Source organism: Leuciscus leuciscus, assembly GCF_965113295.1.
Source record: "Leuciscus leuciscus genome assembly, chromosome: 2".
NCBI classification, from domain to species: Eukaryota; Metazoa; Chordata; class Actinopteri; order Cypriniformes; family Leuciscidae; genus Leuciscus; species Leuciscus leuciscus.
The window spans coordinates 45,720,401-45,744,241 of record NC_138726.1 but is presented as its reverse complement, the minus strand read 5'-3'; the positions used below and the strand labels follow the sequence as shown (position 1 = coordinate 45,744,241).

Below are 23,841 nucleotides of genomic sequence, written 5' to 3'. Positions count from 1 at the left end.
GCCGGACATCAGGTCATCCAAAAAGAACTCGAGAGCAATGATCTTCCTGTCTGGGATTTAACAGGGCTTCAGTCTGATAAGATGAACAAAATGGCAGAGGAAGAAAAAAAAAATAATGAAACTAAACAAAAAATAAACAACAACTCAGGAATGAAAAGGGACTTTATTTATGTCAATGAAAGACAAACAAAACAAAAAAGTTAAACACAATCCCACAATTTCTGCTTTTAATTTTCACCATGCTGAATAAACTCCTTATGGTCTGCATCAATAAATTACAAAACATACAGTGAGGAAATCAGCATAAATGGAGGTTCTCCTTTTTTTTGGCATTTTATGATAAATATAGATAAGAAAAAAGTTGCTGCATTGCTCCCCTGGGCTGATACACGGGGATGATGGCGCTTCTACTGATTACATATTTCTATTATATACTGCATATATCTCTGTAACAGAAAAATAAGGATAAAACGATGCTTATATGAATGTAGCGGACGTATAGCCCACTAAAAAAGCCATTAAAGCCAGGACAGCTCCATGACAAGACAACGCAAAGGTGAAGAGGATCCTGAACACCAAGCATCCCCACTAGAGGTCTAAGACACGCTGACACATCATTTCTGAAAGGCCGCTGCTGAGCTGAGTTTCCCAGGCCAGATAATGAGACGAGCCAAGGCGTATGAAATCAGGCTAAGTAGTTCAGAAGTACTCTGGATTTGGCTGCTCTTCAGTCTGGCTGAGTGCTCAAGATAAAGGAGGTGAGTCTAATACACTCAGACATTTGCTTTGTGTGCACAACCGCCCCATAAACACCAAACAAAAGACTGGGGTCAAAGTCTACCAGCTGTTTATATGAAACATGGCACACAGTGACCACAAGGGGGAGCTGTGAGAACAGGAACGTAGGAAACGTCTCTCTGCATAGCAGTGGTGGTGCTAAATATACATGAAAGTTTATTTCTTGAACTTGGTTTAACTTAGCTAAACCAAGTATTTTATTTTTTAAAAAGGGCCTTTGGTGTAAATAAACTCTCATAGCTTGCCAAATAAACGTGCATTTTAAGACACATTCTTCACCACAGGCAGGGTTTGCTAATGCATGCTGAGCTTTTAATTATAGTTTTAAAAAAGACAAAATATGGCTGAAAGAAAGAAAATGTGGAAAAGCTGTGCTCAACGGCATGTGCCAAGGACCAGAAACTGAAGATTACCATGGAAACCCCGGCTCGTGATAGAACCCTTGCACATCTCGAGATCTTTCACCCTCCCTGAAGCTCACAATCATATATTCACTCTCTCGCTCACGCACACACACAGCCTCCGGTGACGGGATAATAGAATAGTAATAGACCCTAATTAAACAACATCGCTCCTCAGTGCCCTGTTACCTTGCAAACCCAGCGAGAGTATCAACATTGAGCCTGCATATAAAAAGCATTCGGTCTGAAGCAGCTGGACCCTGACAGCGCTCAAAGGAGAATAAACTCACAAGCTTATTAAGAGTCACTCAACAAGGAATTAGTAACCCACTCACACACAGAAATAAGCAAGCAGAGAAACACGATGCACATTGTTTCTTCAGAAGGGAACACACAGCACGTATTACAACTTGTGCTGATGATTTTTAGCAACACACACACACACACACACACACACACACACACACACACACACACACACACACACACACACACACACACAAGCAAGCGATGACCACACTTGACCTGCTGGAAGGTCAAACTCGGACTTAAAGGTATAGTTCACCCAAAAAAGAAAATTCTGTCATCATGTACTCAACCTTATATCGTACCAACTTAACCTAACTTTCTATCTCACAAAAGATGATATTTTGAAGAATGTTGGTTACTATACAGTTTTGACTATTTTTGTATATATATATAAAAAAAAAATCGAAGTCAATGTGAACCGAAACGGTTTGGTATCAACATTCTTCAAAATATATATTTTTTGTGTTCAACAGAAGAAATGCATACAGGTTTGAAACGACATGAGGGCGAGTAAATGATGACAGAATTAACATTTTTAGGTGGACTACCCTTTTAAGAGGGCTGAACCTGGTGCAAATAAATGCGAAAGGATGCATGTCTTAAGCTTACAAATCCCCAAAACCATTCTGATAACAATGTGCACATGACTGACTGTTATAAACATGTCATAACAGCTCTATAACATGCCTTACAGGTGTAAAGAGTTGTTTTTTCTCTTATAGAAAAAGGCTTATCACAGGTGGAACTGAGAACTACATTGCTTGGCAGAAGGATTATTTGATATATCAATAAATTAAATGTTTGAAACGTTTCTATCCTGTTTTATAAAAACCATGTGAATCCATGGTTTACAGTGATTTTAGACCAGCTAAGCGGCGTTGTTAAACACAATCCAGAGTGGAGATTCTAAAATCACTCTAAATTCACTGTAAGATTATAAAATCACTGTAAACCACGGGTTCACAGGGCGGGTATTGCTTTAATTTACTATGGCACAACCGAAACCACACTGTATCTCCACTGCCGTTCCATCAATCCATGCAGAATAAAAACTAAACATAGCATGAAGAAACAAAGCAGGAATTATGGGATGATGTGAAGGCTGGAGTGGAAACCTGCTCTATAAAGGGTTAAAGGGATTTCAGGAGGATAGAAAATGCTTTGGCTGCAAAAGCAAAAATAAAGATACCCTGTTAACAGTGCCCCGCATTTGAGGAACTGAACGAAAACAGACTAAAAGTAGATTTTATCTATTGATTTTGGTTCCAAAGTTGGCAAACTCCAAACACGAGTAAGAATCGTGATGTCAGGCGCTGGGTACAGGAGCTAGCTTATGGCATTTTTCGAATTACAAATGTACATAATTTGGCAACATAAAAACAGACCAAGATTCACGTCATTCTCCGAAATAATCATGAAAAAAAAAATATATATCTATATCTATGTATAACATGCTTTCTAGAAAACAAAAAAAAAAGATAAAAAAAAAAGGATTGAACAAAACCCTTATTAGAAACAGATTTTTCTCCAACGCTTCCGGTCACCTGCTCCCAGGGTGGGCGGTACATGTGGGAGTGGTCTCAAAGTGTGAGATGTAGTCGTAAATACATGCATGTTTGGATAACACACAGAAGAGCAGGAGCAGATATGTTTATCAGTGTCCTGGAAGTGACAAAACAAGGTGGGAGGCCAGTAAGAGGTGGGCTCTTCATGTGGCTCATGTAACAACAGTTAATGTGCGTGCGTGCAAGACCACCATCGTGTCTGAAACGACAACCCCTAAACCAGAATAAACAAAGAAGAAGCACAGACGCCATCAGTAACAGTAAGACATGTTAATTGTTAACATTAGACTACTAAAGTTCTAGATATAAGAGACAATCTCAATGTTGTATATTATGTTACACATAAATGCATGTGTAAAGTGCTTGGGGGTGCAGAGCACCTTAAATAATGGGTCAAATTCTTTCCTTTTCTGTTCTGAAATGAGAAGCCAGGGCATTGTGTTAATGAACCATTTAAACATGTTTATGATCTAGTAACCTGCATTTTCCTGAACTCAGCACAGGCATCTTCATAACACAGCAAAAGATGAAAGTACCAGAAAGTCCACTGTAATGGGCTTCAGATTTAATTAATATTAATTGTGAAGAAAAAAAAAGAAGAGTGCTTGGTGCCTGGTAATTTAATACTGGCAATAAAATCCACGATTTCCATGATGTATCACACCTGCCAGTAGACACAGTGCCCCAGGAAAGAAATAAACCTCAAGAGATGAGAAATGAAACACTGTGTGCACTCTCATTTGGTGTGTGTGTGTGTGTGTTGGGTGAGTCGTTTCAGACAGTGAGGTAAGCATTCTTGACACAAACACATTTCTCTCAATATGCACACTCTTTCTTTTTGTCTCGCCCTCCTTTTATCCGGTGGTATTCGGATCCTCCTCTCATTTGCTTGGTGTTCCTTTCAGACGTCTTGTTTGGCTCTCTGCTGAAGTGCTGCTTACATGAACTGCATCTGTAAAAAGACACACAAAGAGTTATAAATGAAGAAAACGGCATCAAATCGCTCAGTATTGACAGTGTGAATGCAGCAGTACTGAATGTCTGTCAATGGAGCATCTGTGTACTTGCCTGTGTGTCTGTGTGTGTGTGTCTGTGTGTGTGTGTGTGTGTGTGTGTGTGTGTGTGTGTGTGTGTGTGTGTGTGTGTGTGTGTGTGTGTGTGTGTGTGTGTGTGTGTGTGTGTGTGTGTGTGTGTGTGTGTGTGTGTGTGTGTGTGTGTGTGTGTGTGTGTGTGTACCTGGGCTCCGGGGATGGGGGTAAAAGGGTTAGTGGGTCTGAGAACAGGCTGGCTGTACAACATGGGTTGTTGGGTCATCACTGGAACCCCTCCCATCTGTCCCAGCTGAGGAGGGACCTAAATCCACACAAACATAACATCCAGTGTTAATTTCTTTTCAGCCACTGGCCATTTAATTGTAAGGTTACAGTGCTCACCATTCCATACACAGGCACTTGAGGTGTTGTCATGGGAAACGCCATGGGAGCAGGAGCCTGTGGGTAAAAAAAAAGTCACAAATCAACCATCAATGCGCTGACTGATCAAACAATGCTGCACTGATTAAGCGAACAACGACATACTGATCAAACACTACTGTATGCTCATTCAACACCATTGTGCTCACTAATCAGGTTCATTTAAAGATCTGCTTTAATTGCACTCTTTTGTACCCACGACAGGTCAGGGGTACTTCAACTTTCCTGCACAGAAGCCTGGACTGGCCCACTCAACACATGCAACACTGGAGCAAAAACATATGACTCAAGGATTTGACACGTTCCTATTACTAAAAGTTTCACTGAACAATGGCCCTTCAAAAGTTTGGGGTCAGTGTGATTCAAAAAAAAGAGAGAGAGAGAAGAAGTTAATACTTTTATTCTGCAAGGATGCATTAAATTGATCAAAAGTGAGAGTGAAGACATTTATAATGTTAATAAAGACTTCCATTTCAAATTAATGCTTTTCTTTTGAACTTTCAATTAATCAAATCAATCATATCAATCATGGTTTAAACAAAATGATTAAGCAGCAAAACTCTTTTCAACATTGATAATAATAATAATAATAAATGCTTTTTGCGCAGAAAATCTACATATCAGAATGATTTCTGAAAGATCATGTGACACTGAAGATTGGAGTAATGATACTGAAAATTCAGCTTTGCATAAATGGAAACGGTTACATTTTAAAATGTTGATCAAAATAGAAAAGTTATTTAAAATAGTGATTTTTTATTTTTGATCAAATAAATGCAGCCTTTCCAAAACATTAAAAAACAACTTACCAACCCCCAACTTTTGGATGGTAGTGTATGCCTGAAAGAGTTTTCCCTAAAACACTTACTTAACGAAATAACTGTCATGCACTTAAAAGCCTAACACCTCATTTGACACCTTATTCTGAACATGACAAGCATTGATTTTTACTCATTGGCATATAGCATGTATTCATCAGTTTTGAATCGTAAGCAAGTTACGTAAAATGCAGTACCTAAACACACATTTGCACAGGTCTGGTTTGCAAGTCAAAAGATAAAATGCATCAAATGCTACAGAAAGGGCACGAAAGACCGAACAAACATCTATATGTCACAGGGAAATCAACATATGACATTTTCTGTGTTTATCAGGCATGAAGTGGAAAAAGAGGGTGTTGGAAGTCAGAGTAAAGGCCTATTCACACTAGGGCTGTCAACGAATATTCTAAATTCGAATATATATTCGAATAGTTTTAAAAAACAGAAATTCGAATGTGAAAATTAATATTCGAATGTGAATTTCGAATATGGAAAAACACGCCCGCGGAAGCAGAGGCGCGGCTGTCTGCTTTGCGAGTGGGCGCGCGCGCTGCCTGAGGGACAGGTCACACGAGTCGCACTGTCTAGCACAGCGTCACTGCTGAAAGTTGACAGTGCACTATTGACAATGGAATAAATTGCAGTCAGTTTTTCCTTTTTTTAATACAAGCACCAATAATGTAAGTAGCCTTTTTCTTTATTAATAGCACTTTATTTTTTATGAACCTCAGGGTAAAAGTTCTTTGTTGTCACATTTCTCGGAATTGTGTGCCTCATTTTATTTAACGTTAAACAGAAAAGTTCCATGTTTACCACAGCACAGCTCGCTCGGAGCGTTCAATGTCGGTTCTATACTGTAAAACTTCAATTAATGTTAATACATTTGTTTCAATCACTGAATGAAGCCTGCTATATTTGGGACAAGAGTCGCGACCTTAAATTGCTTGCACAAAACTCTTGATCAGCACTCAACATGTGCTTATTGTTGTTCATTTAAACCGTTATGCGCAGAGAGAGCGTGAGCGCGAGGGCGAGAGAGAGTGTGCCTGCGAGTGAGCGAGAGTGAGGTCTGCGGTCTTGGCCATTAGTTTTTTTACTTGGTTTTGTGTTGGTAATACATTGTCAAATATGTTTAAACTTAAATTAACTACCTATACAAGTTATGTATGTCTCTTTGTATTAATTTGTCCTGTTATTGACGTAATGCGCGTCATTGAAAAAATGTGCAACCAGATGTTCGAATAGTTCGAATATTCGTGTGTTTTTTAGAGGGAATATTCGAACGTCATTTTTGAGCAATTTTGACAGCCCTAATTCACACAGAGTATCCATTTTCAGCCTCTTCACACAGAATGTAAAAAATGCCTTTAGGTCATAAGGTCTGGAACCAGAGACTCAAGGAGACATCAAACTACTGTTTTTTAATTAGTCTCAAGAGTGCATGAAACAAACAGTCACTGTGGTAAAAAATCTCAAGCTAAAAAAAAGTCACGTAAAAAAAACAATGCACCATATTATTAACAGCTTTGCCATAATTACTATTATTAGTTAAGGATTCGCCAATATAAAAAATCTGTCTAATGCTGTGATGTTTTATGTTACGCTTTTGTTTTAATCTATATACTTTTTTTTTTTTACTATTTTGTCTAAATACATTAAAAACGGTAAAAACTAAAATCAATCATTTTAAATTATACAAGTGATTTTAGGCATCACAACATTATAATTTGACAGGGATTTGTATGTTGCTTCAAAGCATATGAACATATTCATTTTCGTTCATATACGCAAGCTTTTCTAAATAACTAACCATTTTCACCCATGATTCATATCACTACTGAAAACCTATTTCATTAGACTGAATAGGTGTAGATAAAAAAATAAAAAAATAAATTGGTGTGGAGAAGGAGAGTGTAAAAGAGAGAGAAATGTGAGGGAATAAAAGTCGATTCCCTCTCAAATGATACTCAAGATAATAGAATTTTCAGTTATAGGAGGTACTTACATAACTAGTATAGAACATTCCAGTCTGCTGGGTTAAGCACAAGAAAGAAGATAGAGAGAAAGACAGAAACATACAGAGTGAGGAGAGATGAAGACGTTAGACGCGGAGAGAAACAGGCCAGAAAGATGCAGACCAAAGAAAAGGTGGAAGGAGACAGAAAGAAAGACATTGAAGGTTAGTCATTCACAGACATCTGCTCCCTCTCAACTCATGCAGTTCAGAGCTCAATCTACACTGAACGCCCTGAGTGAGACAGAAGAGGCGCCAAAAACACATGTAAACAGCTAAATCATCTCATCTCCTTCCTGTCTCAGAACACACTAACATCTCACCTGCCCGACTGGATCAATACACACAGCTTGAGAACAGGAAGTTAACACACTCACACTCATATTTCCTGAAAATACACAATATAGTACAGTAGCAAACAAGAGTAGAATTGCCATCTCAATACTACTGACATCTAAATTAAATCTGGATATTTGCTGTGAATTGAGCTTCCCAGCAGATTAATTCCTTTATGTTTATAAGTTTAAGAGTAGTTGAAATTATGTGTGTGTGAGAATAAGTCTGTTTACATATGCAAGAATGTCTGTATATATTAAGTAGTGGTTAAATGTACAGTCATCCGGTCACAGGGTGATCAGGACAATTTGGCTATGACCCTACTTGCATGGCTACAGTGCTAATAAATAAATGGACATGAAATATTGAGTGGAAATTATTGTTATGTGAGAAGAAATAGACTGCAGAGTGATATGAGAGACAATAAACACTGCAGAGATGTAGGAAATCATTTGCCTTGTAAATTATAGAGAGAAATCAATCTATTAGTGTTTGAATATACATTACCATTCAAAAGTTTGTGGTCGGTAAAAAATCAACACTATCATTCAGCAAGGATGCATTCATTTGATCAAAAGTGACAGTAAAGACTGTTAAATTGTTACAAAAGATTTATATTTAAAATAAATGCTTTTCTTTTTAACTTTCCACTCAAAGAATCCTGAACAACTGCATCAGGGTTTCCACAAAAATACTAAGCAGCACAACTGTTTTCAGCATAAATAAGAAGAAGAAATAATAAGAAATGTTTCTTGAGAAGCAAATCAGCATATTAGAATGATTTCATTTGACACTGAAGACTGGAGAGATGATACTGAAAATTCAGCTTCGTAATCACCGGAATAAATACAATTTTACAATATATTAAAATCGAAAATGGTCATTTTAAATCATTAATATTTGACCTTCTTTCAAAAATCTTACTGACCTCAAACTTTTGAACAGTAGTGCAAGTATGTTTAGATGGCTGTATATTAGTGTGTGTGAGTGAGTGTTTGTGGGTTGGTGTATTTGCATGTGTGTGTTCTCACCATGTGTGGCATGGGCATGGCGGCAGGTGGCATGGCAGCGGGTGGCAGGGGGGCGGGGCTCCAGGCAGTGGTGCTGCTCATTGTCTTTGACTGCCAGTTAGTACCACCAGTCAACTTCTTCTCTCCAGGCTGAGTCCAATGCATGTCAGATCTGCATGCAAACACACAAAGAGAGTCAGAGAAGCTAGACACTGCCTCTTATAACAGGTTGAAGCACGCAACCAGAAATGATTCAGATAATTAAATGTAAATCCTCACTTTTTGACTAGTGTTCCCCCAAACTGCAGGTCTAAAAAGAGAGCGCGAGAAAAAAAGAGACTGTTAAAACAGCCTCACATCAGCGTAATGTTGGAAGACTTACAGCAGTGGAGGCATCAGAGACCTATTCATTTCCCATAAGCTGGGTTTAATTCATCTCTGTCCCACCAGCACACACACACAGCATCTAGCACCATATGGCTGCTGACTCTCTATTCAGTAGAGTAGCACAAATGCAATTTGAAGGTCAGGGACTTATGACCAAGTAAATAAAACAAAGCCACACAAACAGACAAATAATGCTGCGAGGGAAAGGGACTCACTGCCTACGAGGTGAGCCAGAGACGAGTCCAGGTCATTGGCCAGCAGTTTACTGTCTGTGTGATGGGACATGACCGGCACCTGACTGTGAACCGGCACCGTGGGCTTCAACAAGTCTCCTAATGCATCATAACCTGAAAAAAAAAAGACTGATTATTCCATTGATGAATTCATTAAAGTACTATAATAATGACAAACCACTTATTTTTGCTGCAGACTGGCACCTAACCAGAAGCGCCACATCAAGCGACCAGCAATAAAAGCTATTAAGGACGTTTCATCATACGTTTGGTTACCAATTCTGCAGTGTTGAGTTTTTTTAATGAATTAGGTATCAGTTAGACTTGACCAAACCAAATTCGCTACTGTGTGTTAGCCATGATTGTTACGATTAAGGATTGTTAAGGATCAAATTTAATTTGTACAGATGAACAGCAGTATCAGATCAGTGTTCTGTGTTCTACTGGTCTTGGGAAAGAATAAAACAGGATCAGCGCAATCAGCTCAATATAACTGTCCATGAAATATAATATACGCTCTCAATGGAGGTGAAAGTGTCACACTGAGTAGCTGTAACACTTTCAGCATGGACACATAAATTGCTAGTTGCTGGAAACTTAATCGCATTGGGCTGGTTAGATCATAAGTGTTATAGAGCAGACAAACAGGAGTAGGAAGAGAGAAAGCGTGCTGAAGTCCTGCTGATCTTTATAATGATGTGAGCAGCGGGGATGAGCCCCTGTGAGCCCACTCATGGCATGACAAAAGACCCACAGAGATGTAGAGTAGAGCATGAGGTCAGGATGGGAGGAACCACACTGAGATCTAAGAGGAAATAACATGGCAGGGGTCCTTAAAGAAACTGGAAATTTATGACATCCCCTTTTTCTTCTCATTGAGGCGTTAAATTCAACATGAAAACAATATGTTGGCCCCATTTACCTTCTTAATACATGTTTCAGGTCTTATTGTGCATGATTAAAAATGTAATAAATCTTAAATGATTTTCCCTTTTTGGCTGACATCACATAGGCAACACAGGATATTGATTAAATGTTAACCAATAGGTATTTAATCTTCGTTTTGGACTTCTATGGTAGGTAATGCAGCCTGAACTTTAGCATCCACACATTTTTTTACCCTTTCTACAACTGACTGCAAACTATCAGCTGTGTCTATATTTTTTTATATATAGATAGTCCAACATTTTACAATTCAATTAATATCAAAAGTCTTATACGGAATATAAAAATAAAAGCCAATGCAAAATATGAACAAATATTCTACTATATTTGTGTATAAACAATACTAAAATAGCACTGTTGTGAATGTCATTTCATGTTGTCTCAAACAGTTCCATTAATTGAAGAGGCCTTTGATGATTTTCAAATGGTAAATAGCACAGGGCCTTTTGCTAATTCTTTTAGTAAATGAGAGAAAGCGAGAGAGGCAGTCTGCTGACACATGCCATATTTATACAGTTCTACTTCCTGCTTCGCCAGCAGGGACAAGGAGGCCAAAAAAAAAAGAAAAAGTAGTACACTCACCACATCAGATCAGCCATCACAACCCAGGAAAGAGAGCAAAAAAAAAAGAGGAAAAAGGGGTGGTTGGAGACAAACAAAAAGAGCAAAAGGTAAGAAAAAAAAGAGGCCAAGGAAATTAAAAAGAGGAAGGAAAAGGGGCAGAGAGAGAAAGAGTATATTGGTGAGTGGAAATGTGTGTGCGTCTGTGTTCAGATAAGGAGTGTAACAAGCGATTAACAGATGGAGAAAAATGCCAGTCAGCACCACTAACACACACACACATATAGTGGATGGATGAAGGGATGATAACAGACTGTCCACAGCCACAGAGCAGCGAAGTGAGCGAGTAAGTGGGGGAAAAAAGCATGAGAATTTCCCCAAAGAACATTCCCAATCTCTCCAGAACTGAGTCGGGCGGGCAGGTGCTGCAGCCGGCTGCAAAATTCGTTTCAGCTTTCCAGCAGCAAAGCTCCACAAACTCACCATATAGCAAAACCAGCAGAAGAGATTTATTTTGGGTGAAGGTTACTAAGTTTTGCAGATTTTAAGCGCCACAGCAAGGATCAAACTTTTAAAGATTAATAAGCGCAGTTATGAATAGATCACACTTGTGAGATATTTTACCAGCTGATGGCTTCACATCACTATTGGAAGCTTTAGTCCCAAATACAGCATCAAAATCTACATTCATGGTGGGAATGGAAGATGGGATGGGATGAAGAGTGCTGCTCTCTAGACCTGAGAGTAACACACACACAAAACATGGAAAGATGTCACACAACACATTAGGATTGTTGCTCTGCAAAATACCTATGATACTGTTCCCAAATCTTTAGACCACTAAACTCCCATGACTTTTCCAGGCATCTGAGATTATTGGATAAGGATTGAAAAAGTTTTCTTGATATTCTATTGATTTTCTTGGATTTTTTTTTTTTTTTTTTTTAACCTGGAGGGGAGAATAAATCAATCAATCAATCACAATTGCACCAAAATTAAAATTGTTTAAAATTGTTTAATTCTCATCAAACATATGTGTCATTTATGTATACTATCGTTGAAAAGTTTAGGGTCATTGAGAATTTTATTCAGCAACGGTGAATTAATATTAATAGTGACAGATATTTATAGTTATAAAAGTAAATGCTGTTTTGAACTTTCTATTCATTAAAGAATCATGAAAAATATATATATATTACGGGTTTCCACAAAAAAATTAAGCAGCACAACAAAAAAGTACGAGATTTATTACTGTCCCCAAACTTATAAACGGTAGTGTACATGACCTCTTTTCTGGCAATATCTCACAGATGAGCCACCATTTAAATTTATTCTAGAGATGCACAATTCATCAAAATAAAATCTGAGTAATGATATGGCCTATTAAATCGCTGGCTTGTTAAATGGCCTATTATTAATCTTCTTATTTTGTAGTTTTTGCACATGCTATTTTAAACGTGATTTTATGTCTTTTTGCCTGGATATCTAAATAACAGCAATAAAAAAAAATTCAAATGTTCATCATATCACAATTTAAATCTCAATGCGTGTCATAGTAAATCGCAATATACATTTTTTGGGGGCCAAATTGTGCAGCCCAGTTTTACATGCATACTGTATCCTGTATATTAAAGTTTCTGATAACAGTTTCCATCCATCCAACAATGCCATTAAATGCCGATTTTGTCTGAAAATGTTATTAAATACCATTTTCAGCCCAAGTGCTTCAGACTGCCGAAAATTCTGTGGATTCCTATAGTTATTGCACAATTTCTAACGTAAATAACAATATACAGCTTAAATCTGTGCCTGTGGCTCTTTCTCACTCCTCTGCTCATTACTCAGCAGTCCTTCCCTTTTTTAAAACACCTCATTCCTCCATCTGTCTACATTGGTGTGTGTTTGCGCTGTTAGTAGTATATGTGGGTCTCTAGAGGCCTGAATCTCATTGTGCGTCTGGCTAGCCCTCGGCGCACCTGCCCACTAGCTGTAAAGCGTACGCTCCAAGTGCATGCTGTGACCTACAAATCCTGGCATAGTTAAGAGTCTGGCAGTGTGTCTACACTCTGTACCTTGTGTCCTCAATTCACACTATCCCAGCAGATGTGCTGAACTGCTGAAAATGAACTTCTGACACTAAGCAAGGCTCCCAACCACAGAGATACTTGGTACTAATACTAATGGTACGCAAACCGGTCATGCTTCAGAATATCTAGAAAACTTTGTTCTAAACCGACACAATTGGATGGATGGGTACGAGAAATAAAAAAATAAAAAGATTGGTTGGGTTGCAAATCCTAGCGAGCTGCTCATCTAGACAGCACTTCAGGACATCACTGGGCCTACGATGCTCTAAAATGATTCCTACAGCACTTTCCTAAATGACGCACTTGATGTGGACTTCTCTCAAGTGTTCTCGTGAAGTCCACAAAACTGTAGGGTGTCTCATTTGTGATCTTATAAACTAGAAGAGTGCTCCCTTTGTGGTCGTGATGTACTCATATTATGCATTTTTGCAATGCAAACACCACTGCACACAACAACCCAACAGTCTATACAACCATTACAATACCTGTCAAAAGTTTGGAATAATTAAGAGTTAAGTTTTCAAAAGAAGAATCTCACTCACCAAGTCTGCACTTATTTGATCGAAAATACAGTAAAAACTAAAATATTGTGAAATATTAACAACATTTTAAAGACCTGATTTCAAATGATTTTAAAATGTCATTTATTATTGGCACTGATTTTAAAATGTCATTTATTATTTAAAAAATATTGTTCATTGAACTTTCTACTAAAAGAGTTAAGATTGATAATAATAAGAGCCATTATTAAAAACGGAGCGCCAACAATTATTGATAATAACTGAGCAGAAATCAGCATATTAGAATGCTATCTGAAGGATCATGTAGCGCTGAAGACTGGAGTAAAGGCTGCTGAAAATTCAGCTTTGCCATCACAGGAATAAATTAAATTGTAAAATATTCACACACAAAAAAAAAAACATTCTTTAAATGGTAATATTTCACAATATTACTGTTTTACTGTAAATGCAGCCTTGGTGAGTATAAGAGACTTCTTTCAAAAACATTAAACAAGTATTTATTCCACATTTTAGTGTACAAAGTGTGAACTTGGAGGACACCCAGGGCTCATGGCAGCATTTGGGGACACAAACACAGCTTGTAAGGATTTGAAACAGGTACATAAATGTACATAGGAATGAACTAGCAAGTGAACAAATAAATAATTAAATGAACATTTACTGCAAGTTAACAAAGGATTGATCTGTTCTAATGATTTTTCTGGGACTATATTAAAGGTCAGCGATCTAAAGTGGTAAAGCAACAGAGGCGGCATTAGTGATGGGTGTGTGTGTGTGTGTGTGTGTGTGTGTGTGTGTGTGTGTGTGTGTGTGTGTGTGTGTGTGTGTGTGTGTGTGTGTGCGTGTGTGTGTGTGGGGTGGGTGGAGTGGGCCGCACCTCCCCAGGCACTGCTGCTGTTGGAGATAGGAGCGCTCTGCACAGCAGGAACGAAGGCAGGCTGGAGGTCAAACAAGTCACTGGTGAGGTTTGGCATGCTGTGGGAAAAAAGGACATAAGTTCAAGAGTAATATTCAAATACTACCACAGAGATTGTGTATATTTTGTAAATATATTGCGGTATTTTAAGCTATTTTATAGAAAATGTAGTGTTGTGTGTGAAAATATTTGAAGGTTTTCCATTAACTAGATCAGAGGTTCTCAACTTACAAGACAACTTATAAGCAACATTAAGACACACTGCCTTTAAAAAAATTTGGGGAGGGAGTAAGTTTTTTAATTTTTTTAAAAGAAATTAATACTTTCATTCAGCAAGCATACATTTAACTTTTACATTGTAGATTTGCATTTCAAATAAAAACAATTTGTTTGAAGTTTCTATTCATCAAAGAATCCTGATATAAGGAATTCCGATATCCACAAATATATTAATAAGAACCATTAATATTAAGAACCATTATAAATATTTGATCGCCAAATCTGCATATTAGAATAATTTATGAAGGATCATGTGACAAGACTGGAAAAATGGCTGATGCAAATTCAGCTGTGCCTTCACGATAAATTAAATTGTAACATTTCTTATTTATATAACAGTCATTTTAAATTATAATAACGTTTGACAATTTTCACTGCATTTTTGATCAAATAAATACAGCCTTGGTGAGTGAGACTTCTTTCCAAAAAAGAAACTTGCTCCAAACTTTTGAACGGTAGTTTATGTATACAGCGCTCCCCCAGTTTGAGAAATTATCGATTTACTGAGTTCGAGCGAGTGCCAAAATACGCACGGGGACATCGAGTATCAGCTTTCCGTGACAAAAACGCAAGTCAAACCGAAAAATATCAGGCTTTTTCAAAGCCCTCATCTCTATCGAGCAACAATGCTGATGGCTGTGCCAGCATGAGAGAAAACAATGGAGACGTGTCAATTAATGAATTTGCAAGTACTCTAAAAGTGCAGGAAGGCAGCATCTATTTCGTGCGCACAACGTGGATAAACTACAACAGATACACGTCAGCTGTGTGGACGAGATCATCCACAATTCTTGTTTTTAATTGATACTGATTTGAATTCTTGTCCTAAATATCTTTTAATCTTTGCTGTTTTCTGTTACTGCCTGAACTTCACATTATTTGTAGCGCAGCTATCCGTAATCACAGAAAGATTTGTACTTAACTGTTACCTTTAATATGTCACTTGTAATGTGTTTAAGTTTAGTAAACAAATAAACTTTCAGCTTTCAAATTCTGTCAATTTCATCTCAAAATACAAGCAATAAATGTAGTTTTGGTGCTCTTTAATGTCCTGACAGATCAGACAATCAGCATTTCGACCTTGCTAAGAGCTTGTACAAAACAACTTGAGAACTTGTTACCTCAAAAAGGCCATGCTTAAAGGGATAGTTCACTTTGAAATTCATTTTTGGTATGTTTTAGCTTACCTCAAGGGCATCCAAGATGTAGGTGTCTTTTTTTCCGCAGTAGTTTCAATTTTGATATTTTTAGGTCAAACCGTTCTTGTCTGTCAGTCATATAATGCAGGTCTATGGTCATTATCTCAAAACACAAGCACAGAGTCCAAATTAAAACAATTCCCCGTCGTCCAAATTAAACAATTCCCCATCGTAAGTACACATTGATGGCCTAAGACACGAAACGAGCAGTTTGTGTGAGAAAACGAACAGTATTTATATCGTTTTTACCTCTTGAACACAGCCGCGTCCAAATGTTCTGATCTGACGTGTGCGCAGACTGGTGCATAGATATATACACACTAGATGTCGCCTTGTCTACGGCAGTTCATTGGAACGAATGTCTTTAAGGCGACATCTAGTGTATATATCTATGCACCAGTCTGCGTACACGTCAGATCAGATCACTTCGACATGTCTGCATATAAGAGGTAAAAACGATATAAATACTGTTCGTTTTCTCTCACAAACCGCTCGTTTCGTGTCTTAGGCCATCAATGTGTACTTACGATGGGGAATTGTTTCATTTGGACGACGGGGAATTGTTTTAATTTGGACTCTGTGCATGCTCTTTGAGATAATGACCATCGACCTGCATTATATGACTGACAGACAAGAACGGTTTGACCTAAAAATATCAAAATTGAAACTACTGCGGAAAAAAAGACACCTACATCTTGGATGCCCTTGAGGTAAGCTAAAACATACCAAAAATTTATTTCAAAGTGAACTATCCCTTTAAACTCGTTAGTCAGCTAGAAAAATAACTATAGAAAGGGGCATTTTGCTAAATATATGCACTATATATCACATAATCCTTATATTTGAAACATGAGAAAGAATGGAATGGGCAAAAAAAATTATTCAATGCCGGCAATATAATTGCATGTGAAGAGAAGCCTATTTTTTTCCCTTCTAGGAGGCAATGGCTCCTTAATAGATTTTTTTGTCTGGAGCACTGTACAAGGCTTTTTCCTTCTCACCAATGGCACATTTGGATTATATTACTGAGCACCTTTGAGTCCAGAGTCAAAAATCAGCAAACACCTCCAAAAAGCATTAAAAGTCAGACTGGGTGAAAAGATTGGGTCGTGACCACCTATCCACATCTTACGACAACCAACTCGCATCATCGGCGAGGCTGACTCACACAACAATCACTAGATTCATGATGCCAACAGGAGTTTAAAACCAGCATTCAACCCAAAAAGAGCCAAATGCAGTGTATAAATTCAACCAGACATCTTTTAGATTTTTCAAAATCTCAAACTTTTGGACAGTGTGTACTTGTCTTTTTTATGCGTTTATGCTGTGTGTCATACATATTGTAGACGTATTGTGTTTTGTATTATCGTCTGGTATAATATCTACTGCAGTCATGTACAGTATGTCAATGACCTGTTTGTTGAGGGTGGGCTTGTGGTGTTGGTGAACAGGTCCATGCCCGCGCTGTGGTTGTTGACACCGCCCATAGACTGTGTGCTGGGGGAGGCGGAGGGGGTGTGTATGCCGATCTCCTTCAGACGCTGGTTCTATACAAACACACAAAGCACAGGAAAAAACATTCACAGAGAATGTAAAATATGTAAAGAATGGGCTGTTTGGCGGAATACTTTTGTAATGGTCACTGTAGAGCATTTCCTTTTCTGAGCTCTGTGAAATCAGACAGATTACAGCAACTCAGGCGGATGAAGTGGGTCTGTATTGTGGCTGTATCCACCGTTTTCCTGACGAGCATGTTGCGTTTTGAATTATGGGAGGAACTTCTGGATTGGTGAACTTCCACTCAAAAAGAATGAAACAAATTATCATGTTGCGCCAAAAATAATCCTTATCAGTCAGTTTGACTAAATGAGCGGTCAATTTACCTTCATGTTTTATTATCAGACGTCAGAAGAATAATGTAACGCTTGGTATTTTAATGTGATATGGTATCAGAAAAATATCTGTGACAAGAGCTCTTTACAGTCTGCTGCGATCTTTTCCTTCTGATTCTTTTCTTTTTTTCTTTGTATTCCGCTGTAACAGTATGAAAAAGATAAACTATACAGAGCATTTGTAGTCAGCTCTCCCGATTTAATTTAGGATACATCCCACGAATGATTCTTTGGAATGCACTAAGAATCCCCCCAACAAATCCCCCCTTTGTTTTCAACTGATGCTTTAAAATGTAATTGTCTCTCTTTTTCACTTTTCATCCCTATTAGCAGTATGGTTCTGGAACGTTGCTAAAGCAAGTAAATACAATATTTGCTATCTGTCAAAACGATGGGAAGAACTTTGAAAATATTATCACTCAGTGCTAACATTATATAATATACAGTAGATAGACAAATATTACTATAGTTGTTTCACTCGTCTGTAATATAGATTTTGGGGTTATTCATGGTCTGTTTTAGTAATCTGTTAATGCTTTTACACTTTTAAAGTTTCCTTTTCATGTTCAATGGTTGAAGGGTGAGTAGAAAAATGTTATTTCATTGTACCCAGCTATTTAAAAAAAAAAGGGGGTTATTGAGCTGCCACTAATAGAGCGAGCATTTCACTGATTGTTTACAGTTTAAAGGAAGTTACTCCCATAATTCACGGAAAGCATCATGGGGCGTGGGAAAAAGGTGGATAAGAGATGGCTGAAATCAAAGATCATCTCCCAAGTTACTTCCCTTGACAGAAACTAGAACAGCCTAAACCAACCATATGAAAAGAACAAGAAAAGTCATAAATCAATCATATGTTGGACCATTTCAAGCCAAGCCAGTCACTAGAGTAAAATTACTTTAGATCAACCAAAACCTAGAGTCATGTCTGGTCTAAAGTCTGTCCATGCTGCCCAGAACAACATTAAACCAGGAGTGTCTTAAAAATGCAACAACAACAATAGTTATTATTATTAGTTATAGTCATATCGACACAAAATATTTGGCCAAATGCAGCCCTGCAAACGATCACAGCAAACCTGGAGCTTTTTTATTTATTTAAAATCTCATTTTAAAATGACAGTTTTAATAAGAAAAACAGAATTCTGTTTTTCTAAAGAGTTTTTCTCCACAATTTCTAAAGAGAGAGGAAGTAGGTTGCGACATGTTGAGGTTTTATGCCTTTCGATATGCCCTTTACAACACTGAGAAAATGTGGAAAGAAAATAAAACACAGAAAGAGAAAGCGGTAGCTAGAAAACTTGCCCCTCCAGGAGTGTTGAGAAAACAATGAATCAAAAAGAAACACCAGTTCAATTTCACACAAACTTATTCGAACATGGGCTGTGTAAATATTTTGATGTTGGACTTTGAAATTGCTCTGAATGTTTGCACTATTCAGATACGGAGCCACGGTGCATCTGGGGATACATTGTACATTGTGCGAGTCTGTGTGTGTATTTGTGTCCCACAAGGTATGACAGTACCTCCTGATGGGGACAAAGAAGTTTGATTAACCTCGCTCACCACTTACTGCTGGAGGCTAATCATTGAAGGTACAAGGGCGTATTGTATAAACAATCACGTATGTGTAGGACACAATGTTCCCAGAACACCAGCTCCAATCCAGCCAAATCTCAGTTGCAACCGCCTTCTCTAGGAGGAGTTGGGATATGCCTATATTGTATACGCTTTACATTCTCTCTATCTCTTTTATATAGAGAACATGTTCATTCACAGATAATAATGGGAGAGATCATGGCCTACCTTGAGTGCTTGCAGACGGGCTTGCTCCTCCTCCAGGGCTTGTTGCTTCTCCTTCTCGTCCATCCTGCTGGATGAGAAGGAGAAGGACATCCCGGTGTTGGACAGGGTCGACACCGCATTGGACAGAGTGTTGGCTCTGCAGACAAAAACACAGATCCAGTGAGATTTCCCTTTCATTTCTTTAAGACCTGATCAATTTAACACTGTTCACAACCCCAAAAGAAGTCAGTATGTGCCTATATATATAAATCTCTTGCTAATGGTTGTTGTTGCAGTATCAAGTGCTGTTAAGAGGTGGCATGAATTTGACTACATAATTTAGTTTTTCTGTTTTAAAATGTTGAGATAATTGAGATGCCATTAGCCTCATTAAAATTTTAAGTTTATTGCCTAATAAAAGCTGTTTTATTTTACACAAAATGGGGCACTTATTGTGCCCACCATATGTTATTGTATGACCAGCCTGCAACTCAATTAATCTTATTCAATCAAGTAACTTTAATTCGCTATATTTATGATCAAAATAGCAGTGCAAAGTAATGGCAGTGAAAACCAAACACATGGTACCACCAAGAAATTTTTTTTACAGTTTTAAAAAATATAAATGTCAGTGAAAGTTAGATTTGGTAGGTTCTGTAAAAAGGCTTTCTGGGACCTGTTATGGATCAAATCCAATTATCAACGCTTTTCTTGTTATCTCTTTTCATTACCATTAATTCATGGTGATGCAATCCTTTTTCCCCCATCTATTGATAAATATTGTAAACATGGAAGGTCAACGGTGCTTGCTTCATGTGCAAGAACGAACCTCATTGGTTCTCGCGCATCATGTCAGCGCAGTTAAGTGTCTGTGTTTACCATATTTGATTAGCTCTAAGTGAGTTGTGTGAATCAAAGCCTAAATTAAACCTGTTCAACATGTAAAGCAGTCGTTTTTGTTCAGAAGACTTGGATTTACAGATTAAGCGTGAAAGTTTTATTTGGTTGACAATTACTTCACAGACAAATGCCCAAATAGGGCTTTGCAATGCGATTCTGCATTGTTTGGATCTGTAATGTTTCGAACCTGTTGTCAGCGGAGAGCTCCTTGGTTTTCTTTCCCTCCAGAGAGGCCAGGTGCTGCTCAAGAGCCTCCAGGAGACTGCTGGGAGCCTGCAGGAGAAAAAAGACGAGTCAAGAACTCAAAAAAAACATGCAACAACCGGTTTAAAGAGTACCACACTCACACAGTCAAACACACTTAAAGGGATACTCCACTTTAAAATGAAAATTCTGTCATCATATACTCACCCTCATGTTGTTTCAAACCTGTATGCATTTCTTTCTTCTGCTGAACAGAAAGGAAGATATTTAGAAGAATGTCAGTAACCAGACAGTTTCTGGTCTCATTGACTTCCATAGTAGGAAAAAAAATATACTATGGAAGTCAATGAGACCAGAAACTGTCTGGTTACTGACATTCTTCTAAATATCTTCCTTTCTGTTCAGCAGAAGAAAGAAATTCATACAGGTTTGAAACAACATGAGGGTGAGTATATGACGACAGAATTTTCATTTTAAAGAGTATCCCTTTAACACACACACACACCCACTCGATCAACCCAAGTTTCAGCAAATAATAACAGGAGCATGCTTTAAGCTTTTGTGAAGAGGAGTACAGGCAAAGGATAAACAAGCTCAGAAAACAAGAGAGAGGAAGAGTACAAATATAAAAAGAGAGGAAGTGGCATGCACACTTGAAAATCCAAACCTCAAACTCATGACAGACCCATGAGGTCACCAATATAAAAATCCATGACATTAAACTCTTTACACTGGCTTTTGGAACTAGCACTTCAGGATTTCTGCGAGACATTCTTGTGTTTTTGAGTCGCAAATCTAACTAAAACCTTCCTCTGAGCCTTTTATACCGATCTAGGATTTGTTTCCTTCGAAAATAATTATCTTAACGACATGAGGAATCATTAAACGATCCAGATCAGCAAACACGGAATGTGTATGTTAGCACCTAAGAGCAGAGCACACACACCTCGTGCTGCTTCATTCAAATGAGAGTAAATGTTAGCACAAGCTCAGAGCTCATGGTTGGTGAAAAGAGCAGGTGCTTTGAGCCAAGTTTCCAGAACAGACAAATCGTGTATAAACTGCTCTTACGAACTAAGGGGAAGGTAAGCTCTTTGACTGGGCCTAGCTGGCAGCGCTGGCCAACATGTCTGGATCTGATCTAGGTTGGCTTTTTCTCCACATCGCTGAGAGGGCAGTTTGGGTTTAATCCATCCCACAGAAAACAGAAGCCAAAAGAGAGGAAAAATACATGTGCAGCAGTCTACAATTCAAATAGAAGTAGAAAACGAACATTTTAACTAAGCGGGAAAATGTATTACTTCCACAGAAGTGTGATAAAAAACAGAGATGAAAGGGTAACAGCTTTTAATTTGCTTCTTTCCTGTCTGATTTGATTTCCTCGGAGAAGAGACGACGAGAACAGGCTTTTGATTAAATGGCTACATTATAGATGTGCGTGCCGTCAACGCAAAGGACAAAGTGAGGTTACATGAATACTTCATCACAATCCTACAAACGAAGGGCCGCTGGGGCAGTTTTCTCACGTAAAGGCGAAACCAGGCATCGGGTAAAAAACATACAGTATAGCTCTCTATCTGTGCTAGAGAGCTCCACCTTCTCCAACTTTGATGGCCAGGGGGTTTACAAGCATGAAGCCGCCATGCAACCCAGCAGGGGATTTGCTTTTATGCTGATCTGAGCCAACGATTTGATCAAACCATAAAGAGACAACTGCACGTCTGGTCTCAGATCAGCAGAAAAAGCGATGTACAGCCATGCCTGCAAAGTGACAGGGCAGAAGATGGCAGTTTGAGACACATTTAATCAGTTAGCCTGGTTTTAAAGGGATGAATCTGCTGATGCAGTCAGGAACAAACTAGGGCTGGGAGATATAGCTAAAAAAGTTAACTCAATATTTACCATTTGATGATCTTTGATATCTCAATATATACAATATGTATTTGCTCTTAAATGAGTGACTTTTCATTTAAGAAATAATTATTTCGACCAGACCATTCAGATTTAAGATTTAGACTCTAAATAAATAACATTTAAGAAATTACAAATAAAAAAAATAATGTATTTTTATTATTTATTAATACATTTTATTATTTTACATACACACACACACACACATATATATATACACACACATATATAGACTGTATATATATATATATATATATATATATATATATATATATATAAATATACATACATATATATATACATATATACACATATACACACACACATATATATACACACACATATATAAAATTATTAATCGATATTACATAGTACTATTATTATTATTATATAAATATGCTTTTATATTATTATTATTATTTTTAAATCATTCTTTTCATTCCAATACTATGTGGAACAGCCCAACAATATATAGTAATAGTAATAATAATGACCCAAATATTATCAGTTTTATTTTTTATATGCCCCTGGTTTCATTCAAAATATTGTATTATAATATTTTTGTTAAAATATGAACGTATTTATGTACCCATGATGAGTGCAAAACTGCCACAGGTTTCTTATAAACATAAATATTATGGCTGGGCATTAACACAAATTTCACAATTCAATTTTAATTCACAAGCTTGCAATTGGTTCAATTTAGATTAGATTCAAAATCGATTAATTGGAGTCTATCAGGTACAGTACATGACAAATTTTCTCCAATGCTGTAAACTATACAGGGAACCCCCATTGGTACATCACTATAATATTAAAGGTTAAAATTAACTAATTTGTAGGCTACTTACATTTAATTCATACATAAGGAAGTTTTTATAGTAATAACGTTATAATATTTTTTTGTAAAGACATATGTAAATTATAAACATTTAAATGGTGGTTGTCATAAAAACATGACGTATTTATTCAAACATATTAAATATTAAAGAACAGGTTAAGTAAAAATTCTATGAATATGCAACAGTGCATATATTTAGCAAAATGCTCCTTTCAAGACAAGAAACGGATTTCGGTAAGTTGTACTTTATCTTTCAAAATACCTTTTCATGTCCTTTCATGTTTACTTTGTGCTACAAAGTTCTGTTCATTCACCAACTGAAAACAGCATAGACTAAAAGAATCGATTCTTGGGATTACCTAGATTAACCTAGCACTAATAAATATTAACGATGCTGGTTAACAACATTTTTAATATGTGGTAAATATTTGATTTATCACCCAGCACTAGT

General features: G+C 37.4%; 1 protein-coding gene and 1 long non-coding RNA gene across 4 annotated transcripts in view; both read right to left on the bottom strand.

The window, feature by feature from the left end:
- Positions 1-144: 144 nt before the first annotated feature.
- LOC309487007 (phosphatidylinositol-binding clathrin assembly protein) overlaps positions 145-23,841 on the bottom strand; it is a 55,386-nt gene continuing 31,689 nt past the window's right edge. The window contains exons 9-20 of one of the 3 annotated variants that reach the window (XM_082154550.1): positions 20,622-20,707; positions 19,556-19,691; positions 17,271-17,404; positions 14,338-14,435; positions 11,477-11,590; positions 9,329-9,460; positions 9,006-9,036; positions 8,748-8,898; positions 7,372-7,398; positions 4,507-4,563; positions 4,310-4,426; positions 145-4,025 (exon numbers count right to left, since the gene is read on the bottom strand). In XM_082154550.1, the coding sequence (XP_082010676.1) occupies positions 4,011-4,025; positions 4,310-4,426; positions 4,507-4,563; positions 7,372-7,398; positions 8,748-8,898; positions 9,006-9,036; positions 9,329-9,460; positions 11,477-11,590; positions 14,338-14,435; positions 17,271-17,404; positions 19,556-19,691; positions 20,622-20,707 (1,098 nt within the window). In that variant the 3' untranslated portion in view covers positions 145-4,010. The remainder of the gene's footprint in view (positions 4,026-4,309; positions 4,427-4,506; positions 4,564-7,371; positions 7,399-8,747; positions 8,899-9,005; positions 9,037-9,328; positions 9,461-11,476; positions 11,591-14,337; positions 14,436-17,270; positions 17,405-19,555; positions 19,692-20,621; positions 20,708-23,841) is intronic. The other 2 variants (XM_082154548.1, XM_082154549.1) reach the window with 2 other exon arrangements.
- Positions 12,878-14,326, bottom strand: LOC309487603. Its single transcript, XR_014201893.1, has 2 exons — positions 13,597-14,326; positions 12,878-13,555 (listed from the first exon to the last, which is right to left on the bottom strand). It is a non-coding gene; the product is annotated as an uncharacterized lncRNA (long non-coding RNA).